Source organism: Crocodylus siamensis, chromosome 3 (genome assembly GCF_052110815.1).
Source record: "Crocodylus siamensis isolate JL-2025a chromosome 3, ASM5211081v1, whole genome shotgun sequence".
Lineage (NCBI taxonomy): Eukaryota > Metazoa > Chordata > Crocodylia > Crocodylidae > Crocodylus > Crocodylus siamensis.
The window spans coordinates 136,244,098-136,259,105 of record NC_143397.1 but is presented as its reverse complement, the minus strand read 5'-3'; the positions used below and the strand labels follow the sequence as shown (position 1 = coordinate 136,259,105).

At 46.9% G+C, this 15,008-nt stretch overlaps 1 protein-coding gene across 3 annotated transcripts in view; it reads right to left on the bottom strand.

Annotated features, from left to right (window-relative positions):
• Positions 1-14,523, bottom strand: part of KDSR (3-ketodihydrosphingosine reductase) — a 40,087-nt gene extending 25,564 nt beyond the window's left edge. For all 3 annotated transcript variants that reach the window (XR_016441349.1, XM_090039298.1, XM_090039299.1), the window contains exons 1-3: positions 14,282-14,523; positions 7,307-7,396; positions 5,977-6,033 (exon numbers count right to left, since the gene is read on the bottom strand). Coding sequence is in view for 2 of the 3 variants with exons in the window: in XM_090039298.1 (XP_089895424.1) it covers positions 5,977-6,033; positions 7,307-7,396; positions 14,282-14,392 (258 nt within the window). In the remaining variant the exon portion in view is untranslated. The remainder of the gene's footprint in view (positions 1-5,976; positions 6,034-7,306; positions 7,397-14,281) is intronic.
• Positions 14,524-15,008: the final 485 nt, after the last annotated feature.

Here is a 15,008-nt window from a genome sequence, read left to right as displayed (position 1 = left end):
AAGGCTTTTTTGAAGTCAAGATATATGACATCAATCTCTTCTCCCTTGTCCAGGTGATAGGTCACCTAGTCATAGAAGGAAATGAGATTGGTCAAACAAGACCTACCCGCAACAAACCTGTGCTGGCTATCCCTTAGGATGTTAGCCTGGGCCAGTCCCTCAAGGATGGCCTCCTTAAACTTTTCTAAGATCCTCCCCAGGACAGAAGTCAGGCTAATGGGCCTGTAGTTAGCCGGATCCACCCTCCTCCCTTTCTTGAAGATCGGCACCACGTTGGCCTTCTTCCAGTCTTTGGGCACTACACCAGAGCGCCAGGAGTTTTCAAAGATCCGTGCCAGGGGCTGGGCTATGATGCTCGCCAGCTCCTTGAGTACCCTGGGGTGCAGATTGTCAGGGCCAGCTGACTTGAAGGTATCCAGCTTCTCAAGGTATTCCTTCATGAGGTCAGCATTGATGGAGGGTAGGGGATCCCCATCACCCGGATCTCCATGTCCCATAGCAGGCATGGGCGTCCCATGGGACTGATGAAAGACTGACGCAAAGTACCTACTTAATAGGTTGGCTTTTTCCTGGGCGTCGGTTGTCAGTTGCCCCATCTGGTTTAGCAGGGGTCCAACATTGCCCTTGCTTTTCCTCTGGCTCCCCACATATCTGAAAAAGGACTTTTTGTTGTCCTTGATGCTTGAAGCTAGGTGGAGTTCAGTTGCAGCCTTGGCTTTCCTGGTTTGCTCCCCGCAGGACCGGACCAGTGCAGAATAATCCTCCTTGGAGGTGAATCCTGTCCTCCATCCTTTGTGGGCTTTCCTTTTTAGCCGCAGGAGGTCCGCTAGGTCCCTAGAGAGCCAGGAGGTCTGCTGTGCCTTCTTGCTGCCTTTCCTCCGTGTTGGGATAGATTTAGCTTGTGCATTGAGGATCGCTTCCTTGAGAAGCAACCACTCTTCTTGAACTCCCATCTCCCTGGGGTCATGGTCCCCGAGGGCCTGACCGACAAGTCTCTTGAGCTTGTCAAAGTCGGCTTTTCTGAAGTCAAGGACTTCTGTCTTGCTGACTGACTTGCCAGCTTTACGGCAGATGGTGAAGGTGATCAGCTCGTGGTCGCTCTCACCCAGCTTCCCATCAATCACTAGGTCACCGATTAGGTCATCCCCCGTAGCCAGTACCAGGTCGAGCAGCGCTTTGCCTCTCGTTGGCCCATAGACTTCTTGAGTCAGGTAGAGGTCATCCATGCATGAGAAAAAGCTTTGCGACCACTCGGATTTTGCTGAGTGATCTTCCCACGAGATGTCCGGGTAATTGAAGTCACCCATGGCAACCAAGGTCCTGGAGCAAGTGGCCTCAGTCAGTTCCCGGGTGAATTCCTGGTCAAGCTCAGGACTTTGAGTGGGAGGTCTGTAGTAGACTCCCACCGTTGTGTCCCCTGTGCCGTTTTTCCCATGAATTTTTACCCAGAGGGTCTCTAGCTGTCCATGCCAGTCGCCAACATCAGCTTGCAGGGACATGTAGCTTTCCTTCACACAGAGAGCTACACCCCCACCCCTTTTGTCAACACGATCCCTCCTGTACAGGGTATTGCCCTCTATACCCGTGGTCCAGTCATGGGTGGAGTCCCACCAGGTCTCCGTTATCCCAATGACGTCATAATTCTTTGCACTGAGCAGGAGGACGAGCTCCTCCTGCTCGTTACCCAGGCTCCTGGCATTAGTGTACAGGCAGGCAAGTGTGCCCTTAGGGGCTCTTGCCTTGCCCACAGATTGTGCCAGGGCTGAGGCAGGCGTGGGCTCCCTTAAGTGCCTTGGTCTGCTGGCTTTGCAAGGGTTGCTCAGCGGGCCACCAGTGGCAGTAGTCCCCCCATTCCCCAGTGGGCTTAGTTTAAAGCCCGGTGGAGCAGGTCAGCCAGCCTGGCTGAGAAGAGCCTCCTCCCCAGGGGAGAGAGGTGGAGGCCATCTCTTCCCAGCAGCTCGCTGCCTCTCTTGCCAAAGAGCGGGCTGTGGTCATGGAAGCCAAAGCCTTCCCGATGACACCAGCTCCGCAGTCTTTGGTTCACTGCGTGGATCCTCCTCTCCCTCCTCAGCCCATAGCCCGAGACTGGGAGGATCGACGAAAACACCACCACCACAAAAGGTTTTGTTAATTATGCCAGGAAAAGCAAGGAAATGCCAGAATTCATTCTGCCCATTCAATCCTAATCAGTCCCCCTGCACTGTGATAGCTTTAGATGAGCAAATAGTATTCCTTCCATGCAATCTTTGATTCCCTGATTCTTGCCCCACCACCAATCAGTCACAGCTGTCCTTTGCATTCTGTTCCTTGCCAGGCCTCCTCCCTTTCTTACTATGCTAGCTTCCAATGAGTCCTAGTGTTCCCCCTTAAACCAAGTCCCAAACTGCTGGTCTCAAGCTTCTTGTTCTCACCAGAGTCATCCCTTGTTTCCTTTACACTTAAATCATTCCTTCAATACACTGCCTAGCCCCCAGCCAAGGCAGCACTGAGTATACGGGAGGCAAGCTATATGCTCTTAGTTCTAGTGCCCAATCCCAGCACTGCCTGCAGTAGCAATTAAAGTCCTACTCAGCCCTGAGCTGCAGGATCCCTACTAAGGATGGTAGTCAAAGATTTTAGCAGCAAGTCTCTGTAAGCATGTGGTACCTGCCTACAGTGAGGAAAAAGAGACCTATAAATTAGACTTGACTGAATTTCGATAGCTTTTCATGAGGACATCCCTGACACAGAGGCTTCACCCCAATCAAGTTTCGATCCAAAGAAAGAGGGCATTAGAACATCAAAAGAAAAGACTGCCAGAATTTTGACACAGAACAAAACCATGGGAAAATATATTTGGCCTTAATTCGCTGTAGTCTGCAATTCAAAATTCATTTGAGGAATAGATGCCCAAAAGTTATGAGATTATAACAAAGATATAAATGAGAAAAAGTTATTGTAAATGGTATTGGGCAACCTTAATATCAGATGGTAGCATCAGTCCCACCTCTATTTGTGAGCTTTACTGCTTCTTTTCTACTCAATATCCAGCTTGTCAATTAATTTGCTTGTGGACAGAAGTAGTACTCTACAGCTAGCATAGATGCCAGTAAATGAGGATTTACCAGCAAAAAAAAAAAAAAAATCTTGGCAGTCATTAACTGGGGAGGACTGGGTTAGAGAGCTTCTGGAAGGACTGGACATGTTCAAATCAGTGGGTCCAGATGCTCTCTACCCCAGGGTGTTGAGGAAGCTAGCAGGGGTTATTGCAGGGTCCCTGGCATGGCTTTATGAGCACTTGTGGTGCTTGAGCCAGGTGCCAGATGATTGGAAGATTATCCCCGTCTTTAAAAAAAGGGAGGGAGGAAGGACCTGGGCAACTATAGGCCTGTCAGTCTTACCTCAATCCTAGGGAAACTCTTTGAGAAGATTATCAAGGAGCACATCTGCAATGGGCCAGCTTCAGGGATGATGCTCAAGGGCAACCACCATGATTTCATTAGGGACAGATCGTGTCAGACCATCCTGACTGCCTTTTACGATCAGGTCACAAAAGCATTGGATGCAGGTGTCACCGTGGATGTAATCTTTCTGGACTTCAGCAAGGCCTTTGACACTGTCTTCCACCCCACCCTCATTAAAAAACTAGGCAACTGTGCCATTGATGCCTACACAGTCAGATGGACTGCAGATTGGCTGAAGGGTCGTACTCAGAGGGTGGTGGGGGATGGGTCATATTCGACCTGGGGGAAGTGGACAGTGGAGTCCCCCAGGGCTTGGTCCTTGGGCCCGCGCTGTTCAATTTCTTTATCAGCGATTTGGACGATGGGGTGAAAAGCAACCTGTTTAAAATTTGCTGATGATACCAAAATTTGGGGTGAGGTGAGCACGCTAGTAGGGAGGGAAAGACTGCAGCAAGACCTGGATAGGTTACAGGGGTGGGCTAACAAAAACAGGATGTGTCTCAACACTGAGAAGTGCAGGGTGCTGCACTTGGGCAGTAGTAACCAGCAGCACACTTATAAGATGAGAAATTCCCTTCTTGAGAGCACAGAGGCAGAAAGGGATCTTGGAGTCATTACTGACTCCAAGATGAACATGGGCTGACAATGCAAGGTCACGGTTGGCAGGGCTAACCGGACCTTGTTATGCATCCACAGGTGCATCTCAAGCAGGGCCAAGGAGGTGATCCTCCCCCTCCATGTGGCACTGGTCAGGCCACAGCTGGAGTACTGTGTCCAGTTCTGTGCGCCCCATTTCAGGAGGGATGGGGACAACATTGAGAGGGTCCAGAGGAGGTTCCACCCACATGATCCAGGGACAACAGGGCAGACCCTACAGTGAGACTGCGGGACCTGAACCTGTTCAGCCTTCACAAGAGAAGGCTGAGGGGGACCTGGTGACCATCTATAAACTCACTAGGGGGGGACCAGAAGGGTTTGGGAGAGACCTCGTTTCCCCTAGCGCCCCTGGCATAACAAGGAATAACAGCCCCAAGTTGTTGGACAGTAGGTTTAGATTAGACATCCATAAGAACTACTTCACAGTTAGGGTGGCTAGGATCTGGAACCAACTTCCAAGGGAAGTGGTGCTGGCTCCTACCCTGGGGGTCTTTAAGAGGAGGCTTGATGCCTACCTGGCAGGAGTAGGCAGCCAGTTTTTCTCCTGCTCAAGCGGGGGGTCAGACTTGAAGATCTACAAGGTCCCTTCCAACCCTATTTCTATGATTCTATGATTAATAGCAATTCTAGACCCAAGAGAGGGGAAGTAACCAACTCCACCACACCAGTTCTTCTGCTGTTTTTCATTCATTGTTACAATAAAAAGGAAAAAGAATGGAAATAATTTTTAGAATTCTCTATTTGGAAGAGTTCTATGTGTTTCGAACACAGTAAGTTTATTTGGTTTACACTGAAAAAGGCATGAAGCTCTAAACACCCCTGAAGCCCTAAGACCGAGTAAAGGGGTGTAGGGTGTAGCCACGTTGGTCTAAGGACATAGGCAGACAATGTTCTTTGTGTGAATCTGATCTCTTTTATTAGACCAACTAAATAGTTGGAGAACAATATTTAAACAAGCTTTCGGGTTGAAAAACCCTTCATCAAGCTAAGGAAGTTTCAACAGTTGAGGTGTGCTCTTCCTGGATGAAATGAAAAGTAAAAAAGCCAGAGGCTGGGCTGGTATGCATATAAGACAGGCAGTCAGTGAAAATGTAGACTGAGGAGTCAATGGGTGAGAGAGAGGCTGGGTGGGGGGAGAAAGAGACAGGGGATGAATAGTGGAGAAGTATCTGGGAAGTCAGCTGTCAGGCAGGTTAAATCTTGCTTAAATATTGTTCTCCAACTATTTAGTTGGTCTAATAAAAAGATATCAGATTCACCCAAAGAACCTTGTCTGCCTAAGACTGAGTAAAAGCATTTAAGCTTAAATACATTCCTATTGAACAGAACACTAAAGGAAGTGTTTAGAGGTTCAACCTGTACCATTGCTTCAGATGCTTAATTTAAACATCTGCTTCAGTGATTTGCTGAACAGGAATGGACTTAACTATGTACTCATAGCCTGTACTGAATCAGTGCATGGAAAAGTACATTAAGTTATTTCTATTCCCAAATCAATGACTCCGCTAATGATTTAATTAAAAAAAAAATTAAAGAATGGATTTGCAAAAGACACAGATACTAGCTCTTCCTGTACTTAAGTGTCAAGATCCAGAATCAGAGTTCTATATTTATTATCAGCCATAACAATGCGACTCACTCAGAACATGTTTACACCAAAAAAACCCTTCCATTTGTGGAACGTAGAGCTCTGTATAGTTAATGACAAATGATAACAAAAAATGTGAAAAGCCTGAACTTGCATCTAGCCGGGTAAAATGTCTTTCAAATTTGTAAAATTAATATTTCATGATCCAAAGAGTTTTCCTTTTAAAAGTGTAATTATATGTAGGACAGACACTAACATCTGCATAGCTACTGGTAGCAACGAGCTTACCTGTTTGTCATTTACAGAGTATTTTTCTATTTCTTTCTTCGTCTGCAACAGCTTGTTCTAAAATGAATACCATAGTTCAAGCATTATTCTTTCATATTATAACAACATTTAAAACGACTAGTTCTTGTTAGTGTATTGACATGGACAAAATTATAAATCAAAACCGTTAGCTTCATTAAGCTCTCAGAAGTCACAGCATTAGATTTTTACACTCTAGAGACTTAATGCCAGTATTCAAGCCCTTACTATGCTGTTAGGACTAAGAACAAACGTGTCAATAAATATTTTATTCAGTAACAGACAGGAAGACTTTAGGGAGCTAATGCTGATTTGTATAATATTGTTTATATACTATTCTCTAAATTATTCTGCTGAACACTTGCAGTAATTGTACACACTCAGCTTGCCCCCAGATTGGGGCAGTTTTTCTGTTTTTTTATTTTTATTTACTTTCTGCAAGTATCTTAGCACTGTAAGAATTAGCGAACTGTATTCAAGACTGTAAAAGGGACTTTTTCAAATATATACAGATTAGCAGGCACAACTGTCGGTTGAAAAATGCCATTTGCCTCCTTGAGAAATTTGTTTACACTTCCAGAATAACTGAATATTTTGGTTAAAAATCTGCCAAATTGAACTGAAAAAAAAAAAAAAAACAGTAGGAAAAGCTGGGTAGTTGTAACCAAAATTAAAAACTTTCTGAAAGATTTTTTGCATTAAAGTTTGTTTTGATAAAAAAAATAATAATAATCAACAAGCAATTCTAGGTTCTTATGTTTTAAATCTAAAATGTATTAAGTGTACAAGGCAGCACAGAACAAGTGATACTGTTTGTTCTATAATTGATATATAATCTATATTGTATGAGGCAATATAGAAATTGAAGATCCTATCTTTTGGACTCTGCTATTAACCCTGCAAGCAGATGATTAATAAAGTTAATGACATTCTCAAGGCTGTACCAGGGCTATCTCTGATGAATAAGAGCAATGTACAAGTGCATTCCACAAGACACAAAGGCAGCAAAAACAAAGACATCACCCACTAACAAAAGATGTCACACTCTTAAAAGCAACAGCTGCAACAAGAAAGGTGTGTGTGTGTGGGGGGGGGGGGGGGGTGGGGGGGGGGGGGGGGAGGCAGTCAACATTTTTAAGATACTAAATCAGATTGCTTGGACAAACACACACTAATGGATTTTAGCGAGCGTTTACCAGAAACACAATATGACTAATCATTATTATTATTATTTTTTTTTAAAGACAAAAATCATAACTGTACTTTAAATGGCTTCAGGACACATTTTTTTTAGTAAACTTGTATAACATACCTCATTTCTTGCAATGAGAGTTATAAATGCACCCTGCTTATAGCATTCAATAGCAACACATTTTCCAATTCCACTGGAACCCCCAGTTACCTAAAAACAAGCAAAAAAACAAAACAAAACAAAAAAAACCACACATCAAGCAGTAGTTTCAGTCATTCATTATTCTCATCCCTAAAATCCTGGAAACCAAAGTTTTCAGAATGATATTTCATGCAATAATGAAAATAAGAATGCACAGCACAATTCAGTATGAGAAATATTAAGACTATATAATAAAATATGAACTAAAATAAATTCACAAGTTGTACAAATACAGAATACACAATATTTATTATTGCAACCTTGACAAAAGTCTTAACGTATTTATGATCTTTAGTCATTTCCCAAAAAAGCCACTTCCTTCCAGAATGATACTCTTGCTTGTCCCTTGTATACCTGCATATGCACTTGGTCAAACTCACTTGTGCCACGACTGAACTATATAAATTGATATTAAAAAAAGTTTCCATGTGAAGACAACAATACATAGGAAATCTTGGTATAAAATAGAAGCTGCCCTTCTATATCATAATGCCTGTAATTCAAAATACCTTTTTAATACTGAATTGAACTGCCAGATTGATAACTGACTACTTGCCTTCAGCAGTCAAGCACTCTCTTTGAAATTTTATTCTCTCCTTGCCGTCTTTCTAATCATTTTTTTCAGGGCATCCTTTGAATGATTCCTTCTTCCTCCAAGATGCCTGATTAGGTGCTCCAGCAATCTGGCCTTGATCATGTCTCCTCTATCCCTTAATTCTATATAATCTCATAGGTAAATACAAATTCAACTAACACCTCTCTACCAGCCTCAGACCTTTCTCCTTCTGTCTAAACTGAAAACTTTTGCCTGTCTGATATCTCAGAAAAGCCAAGTCCACAGGTCAAGAATCAACATAACTAACCAGACATCTTTAATCATTCCTCATTTGTCTTTTTAAAATCATTGGAGACAGCACCACCAGCTTGCTTGTATGCTGAGGTTACAGCAAAACCAGACTTTTTTTTGCAGGGCTATCCCTTGGAAAGATTAGGTTTTATTCACAAGTCAGAGGTAGGCAGAGCCACAGCAAACAGCCGTGTGGGACCACCGATGTGCTCCAGCTCTTGCTGCAGCTTATTTCAATGGGCAGCACTCCTCTGATCAGCTATGCAGGACTGCTGATGAATGCCATCTCTGCAGAGAAGCATTATTATTTTGAACCTGTTCACCGTTATAACTGGATACCAAGCTTTTGGTGACATGGGTCTGGTCAGTCCTCCGGGAATCCCTCACTGCCTCATTCTGCACCCCACCCCCAACTGCCACTGGTCTGTAGACAGAGCTCTACTCCCAACTTACAAAAAAGAGAAAAATCAATAAGTTTTTCACTTAAAGCTATTTTACCAAGTCAGCTGCATCCTCATTCCCTATTAGCCACACAGCCAAAAAGCATGGGTCCAAACTCACCTATCCCCCCTGATACTCACCTTTCAGCCCTCTGACGTTATCACCACAGAACTTCACATGATTGTAAACCAGTTCACAACCAGTGACATTTTGAAGCACTTTAATTGTTGTGTCTGCACCCTCAGAACAATGTTGCAAAGTTACCCCAGTGTTTAATTTTGACATCTCTCTCCATTGCTCCACTATACCCTGTTCTTGCTTGCATCAAACAAGCTACCTACCTACCTTTACTTCCAAGGCATTTCACAGCCTCAGCCATGTCTCTTAGTATCAAAAAGATCCTCCTGCTGATCAGCCCATGATACCAGCCTCCTCTACCTGCATGTTTGTTTTTTGGGGTTGTTTGTTTTTTTAAAAAGTCAAAAACCCTGTGCTTTTTCCCCATGTTGCATACCTTAAGCTTAGGAGGACCTTCCTGTAAGCAGTCTGAAAATCTTCCTCATAGGGACATACTGTTCAAATCTCTTTGAAACCAAGGGCTTAAAAAAAAAAAAAAAACAAGAAACAAACAAACAACCCAAGCAAACAAAATACAACTGACAGTGGTTAGATTGCTGGTGTGCAAGTCACTAGACCAACAGAATCTCTAGCCAACAAAATCTCTTTGTTTCTTTGCGCTCCTTGTCTATATCTACTGCTTGTCACAGTAATTTTTGAACTATACAACAGGCTGAATTAAGCAGCTATAATTTTTAGAAGAAACCAAGACACACATTTAAGTTCTCAGTATTTCTGGTCACTCAAAATAAAAAGAAAAAAAGAATTGGAAAAAAAAAGGGGGGGGGGTGTCTGAACTTAGTAGAACTTTTTGTCCTCATCATAAGCTGTAAAACGTGCATCCCAACTTCAGCTTTTTTAGTTTTCCTAAGCTTCTGTCAACATGGCTAGACGACCCCCCCCCATTACTTTTTTTGTTTGTTTGTTTAAACAGAACTGTGAAAGAACTTGAAGGTTCATTAGCAGGAAAGCTGCTTCCATCCACCTTCTCTCAAACTTAAAAAATAAACAATTAGCTCTAATGTAGTGCTTTCCATCTTGGGATCCTAAAAGCACTAAATATCTTCAGTATTACAAATAGGGAAAAAAAGGATGTGTAGAGCTAATTAGCAAAAGGTCCAGGATAGAAAAAGACTGCTTTGAAGATCAAAGGACCTACTCTAGGTCCTACTGCTTGCTCGATCTACCTTTCCTTTGGCAATCAAAGGACCTACTGCTCTACCTGACGGCTCGTACTGCCACCTCACCTGCTTCTATCACCATGTAAAATTCCTTGATTTTACAGAGAGGCTTTCCCTGTATCCCAGGCATAGAAACAAAAGGGAATTCAGAGTCAGAACTGCAGAGTTCTATGCCAACTGTATGTGGAGCTAGGAATTCTTTTTTCTTCTTTTGCACAGCAAGAGTGATGACCACCCATGTTCAAATGACAAAATCCAGGCTGGTGAATCAGAAGAATTTCAGAAACATTTTAGTGCAAGTCCCAAAGCATTTTTGGCAAACCTGTCAAAGACAGCAGCAATTTTTATTGTGGCCATACAGTCCATTCTTTCATCTTCCAGAGATATCAGGTATCTGCAACTGATATTGTTCAACCACTATTTCTATTAAGTTCTTTCACAGCCTGGCAATCAGGTGTTTGTCTGGTACATGACCATAATCCCAGAATTCTTGGCAGCATACCTCACGATTAAGTTAAAAAGCTTTAAGAGCTTTACCCCACTCCCAAAATGGTTACTGAGATATGAGGCATCTCTTCAGAGAGGTTCTGGGGAGTCTTGCACATTGGTAAATTGAGGCTGGCCATGACTTAGATGAATGCATGAATTTTTTCACTGAATATTTTGGGTGGGACAATGTAACAGAGTGGGAAACCAGTGATTGAGTGCTGATTAATATTTCAGCTAAGATTCTCAGCATGGCATTAAGCTGTACACTGTTATATGCTCCTGGTCCAGAACTGTGCATAGTTTTCAGCAGCTGAGAATATCAGTTCCAGAACAGCTGTAAAAAGTGTAGGTACATTAACACCTAACTTGTACCTTTCAGTTTTCAAATGAAGTTAGTCCTTGCTTTTATCTTTGTGCATGCCTTTTTCAAATGAATGCTCAAGTAAAAGTTTCTATCAAAGTTTACACCCGGGGGGGGGGACCTGGTGGCTGCCTATAAGGGGTATACATCAGAACCTGGGGGAACACCTGTTCACCAGAGTGCCCCAAGAGATGACAAGGTCAAAGAGTCACAAACTCCTTCAAGATCGTTTCAGGCTGGACATAAGGAAGAACTGCTTTACTGTCCGAGCCCCCCAAGGGGCTCCAGAGGCAGTGCAAACTGCTTTACTGTCCGAGCCCCCAGCCTGCCTCCAGAGGTGGTGCAAACACCTATTCTGGACTCCTTTAAGAGACATTTGGACATTTATCTTGCTGGGATCCTTTGACCTAGGCTTGTCCAACATGCAGCCTGCCAAGCCATTTTCTGTGGCCCGCGGTGCTGTGACAGGAAACGAAAATCATTCCTGCCCCTTGTCCCTTCCTCAGCCCTTCAGCAGCCATTAGGAAGCTATGGGGCTGGGGGAGGGACAAGGTTCCCATACGCACCGCATCAGCTTGACATTGCCGACGCGGTGCAGCTTCTCCCCTCCCTTCCTCCCCTCTCCCACATTACAGTTTCCATTCCTAGCCCCGCCCCTCCCTTCCTCATTTGCATGCCAGCCCTGCCCTGAGCTGGGTCCCCACTGGCCACTTGGGCTGGACCAGGTTGCAGTGCAGCGGGGTGGGCAGATGCAGAGGGCGCAGACGCTGGCTCAGAGGGATGCTGTGGTGGGGCCTGCAGGAAATGCTGCTGCTGTGGCTGGTGGGGCAGGAAGCTGACACCGCTCCCACCTCCCCGCATCCCCCTGCACCCGCAGACATTGCACTGTGGGTGGTTAGTCATGGGCCCCAAGGAGGGAGGGACCCCTGCCACTTGTGCAAGGACACCCCCTGGGGCAGCCCGAGCCCATCCCGTACCCCACTGTAGAGTCCCCACATGACCCCCGGCTGCTGAGCCCAGGTGCAGGAGCATCCTCAAGGCTGCCCAGGTGGCTGGGAGGACATGGCGGGGTCAGGTGGCACTCCTTGACCCCTGCGCCCCCAGGTTGCAGCTAGACTAGACAGGCTGCACGAGTGCCTGCTCCTGCCAGCCCACTGGGTGATAAAAAGTTGATGATCCGGCCCCACATTCAAAAAGGTTGGACACCCCTGCTTTGACCCCAGCTGACTTCCTGCCCCTGGGACAGGAAACTGGACTCGATCTTCCAAGGTCCCTTTCAGCCCCAATGTCTATGAACCCAAGATCACTGGACAGAACTCATTTCAGAGCTTCTGACCACAAGATGTGCCAGTGAACAGTTCCTTGGTAACTTTACGGTTGAGGTAAGAGGCTGTTACAGCTAACTTCTGGAGGCACCGAGGTGGAGCTTTGTGTACTGAAGTCGTTTCACCTTATTCTAAATGGCAAGATTTGCCTTGTGGAGCAATGTTGTAAGCGTAAATTAACATGTATAATGTGTCCAGTATACAATTATTATAGGATCCACAGGATCTACATTAGCGAAGGAACTAGTAATGAATTCTGGAATTATATGTACTGTTACTAAGGTATTACTAAAGTGTGCTTGGATGATCTGCTCATTCAACTGTACACAGTATCTGTGGCTGCTTAACAAGGTAGCAGCTCCATAGTACTATGGCACTTGACAAACTTTGGTGCCTTGAACAGCAGATATATCTGTCAAGTATGATATAGGACAGTGGTTCTCATCCTTTTTAGACTTCAGACTCAAGTTGCCAGCTCTTACTTTTCACTCGATGTTTGACTACAGAAAAATGACAGCAATTTTTCTGTTGCAAAGTGCTCAGAAAGATAACAGATAAGAATGTTTTTAACACTATCCATCCCTACATGAAGTCTCTGGATTTACCTTACGTATAATCATGTTTGCACACCTAAATGTACATACATTGTCATGTGGCAATTTTGGGTGGCTACTGGTGCTCTTAAAACCTGGACTGTTCACACACGATCACTTGCAATTAGTTTTAAGCATTTGTTAGGCAGCTTAAAGTTATGCCGCTGTAGGGCAGGATTATTTGTTCCACACAATCCATATTACAAAGCTGTAGGCACTCTAGGCTACCCTTAGTGTAACCATTCCCCACCCTCCTGCCCTGCTGGCCCAGAATTGGCCCACTGCTGCACCCTGCTCTCCCCAGATCCCAGCTCACTGCCTCCCCACTTACTTGTGGCTGCCCATGATTTGTCATGGGGGAGCAGCAGGGAAGGGTTAACTTGCCTGCCTGGCTGTCACTGCCACTCTCTGGGCCAGGCTCATCCCAGGAGAGCACCAGTTCAGCAGCAGGGGCCAAGCAGGCCTGCTCCCCTGGGAGAGTACAGGCAGTCACAACTAAGTAAGGGAGCCAGGGAAGGGGGGTGGGGGGAAGGGACACCAAGGGGACCCCTGGGGTAAAGCCTGAAATGAGCAGGGCAGAGATCTTGCCTTTCATTCCTCCAGGCCCCTGCTGACCTGAACATGCAACCACTCTGAACTCAAGCTAACACTGACACTTACCAACTTGTGTGCAGCTCACAGCATAACATGTAGCAGGGCATAACAGTGCTAACACTGCGTGGCACCCTGGGCCATCCTTGAAAGGCTATGAAGGTGTGCCAGGGAGCAGCAGCACCCAACTAAGGGGTGGACACCACTTCTGTGGCTTTCGGAGTCTACTGGAAGGCAGCCTCAGAGCAATGACTAATGGCAAGAACCTGGTCACAGTTCTGAAACCCTGTCCTGACGCAGGAGAGGCACCAGGCAAGAGCTGTGGGCCCCTTTGGCTGCTTGCCACCTTCAAGAGGGGCAAAAGCATCATGGAGGCAATGGGGCTCTTCCCTCGGGAACACCCTGCAGCAGAACAGCCACAGTGGGAGCCTAGCACCAAGAGGCATTGCTGCCTGGACTTTTTTTTTTGGTCCTAGGAGCCACAAGAATCCCAGTCCTTGCCCCTGGACAAGGTAAAGTCACAAGTCCCTTTGCTACCAGAAGACCTGTTCCTGCACCTCCTGCCCCCTCAGCTTTCCCTCCTGGGACCCCTTTGCCCCACACCCTGAGCAAATGGAACACTCTGTGTGCCCCCCCCCCAACATCATGACCTCCCCACGAATGGAACGCTCCACGTGCCCCCTCCCCCATCACCTCAGAACCCCCTCCACACACACACCCTTCCCCCATGGAAGGCTCTGTGTATCCCCTCCCCCCGTCACTCCAGAACCCCACACACGTCATCACGACCCCCCCCCCCCGCGCGAATGGAACACTCCACGCCCCCCCACATACGTCACCGCAACCCCCTACCCCCAGCCAATGGAACACTCCGCGCACCCCTCCCCTCTCACATACGTCATCGCGAACGGTTACACCCCAGTAAGACCCCCTCCCGACCCCCGCTCACCACGACGTGGGCGCCGGGCAGCTTGAGCGGCTTGGGGCTGATGAGCGGCGACACCATGTAGAGCAGCAGCACGAAGGCCACGAGCAACGCGGCAGCCAGCAGCAGCAGCATAGCGCGGGCGGGGCGGTGCCGGCGCCCGGGGTGAGGGGGGGGGGGGAGGGGCAGCGCGCGGCGACAAGTGGGTCCACGCCTGGAGAGCGGCGCAGGCAACTGGCAGGGGCTGGCCGCGGCCCGGAGAAAGGGCAAAGGGGAGGCGGGGAGGGATAACAGTGCCGCGGCCTCCCAATTGGTCCGCGGCGCGCGGACGAGCGAAGCCATTGGTCGGTCGTGCCGGGAGGCGGGCCCGCGCGGGGATTGGCCGGCGCCGTGGCAGGTGCCCGCCGATTGGCCCGCAGGCGTGTTTACTGCGGTGCTGGCGAGAGGGGTGCCAAGCGGGGCAGCTCAGCTGCGCGGCGTGGAAGTGGTCGACCCCTAGCGTCGAGCATCGAGACAGCGTTGTCCCACACACACACGATTAGGGCTGTAGTATCCAGGTACGTGTAGGACACGGGGGTGCAGCCTCCGTCCATCACAACCTGCACATTTTTCTCCACGTAAAAAGAATCTAGAAGCTTCACCGAGAGGCGGGGGGGGGGCAGTCAGTCTCAGATCCCCGCCCCCCCCCCAACCAAACCTAAACTGTAGCAGAAGCTACAACCTTTATAGTTTCATGGTGTGTAGGGTCGGA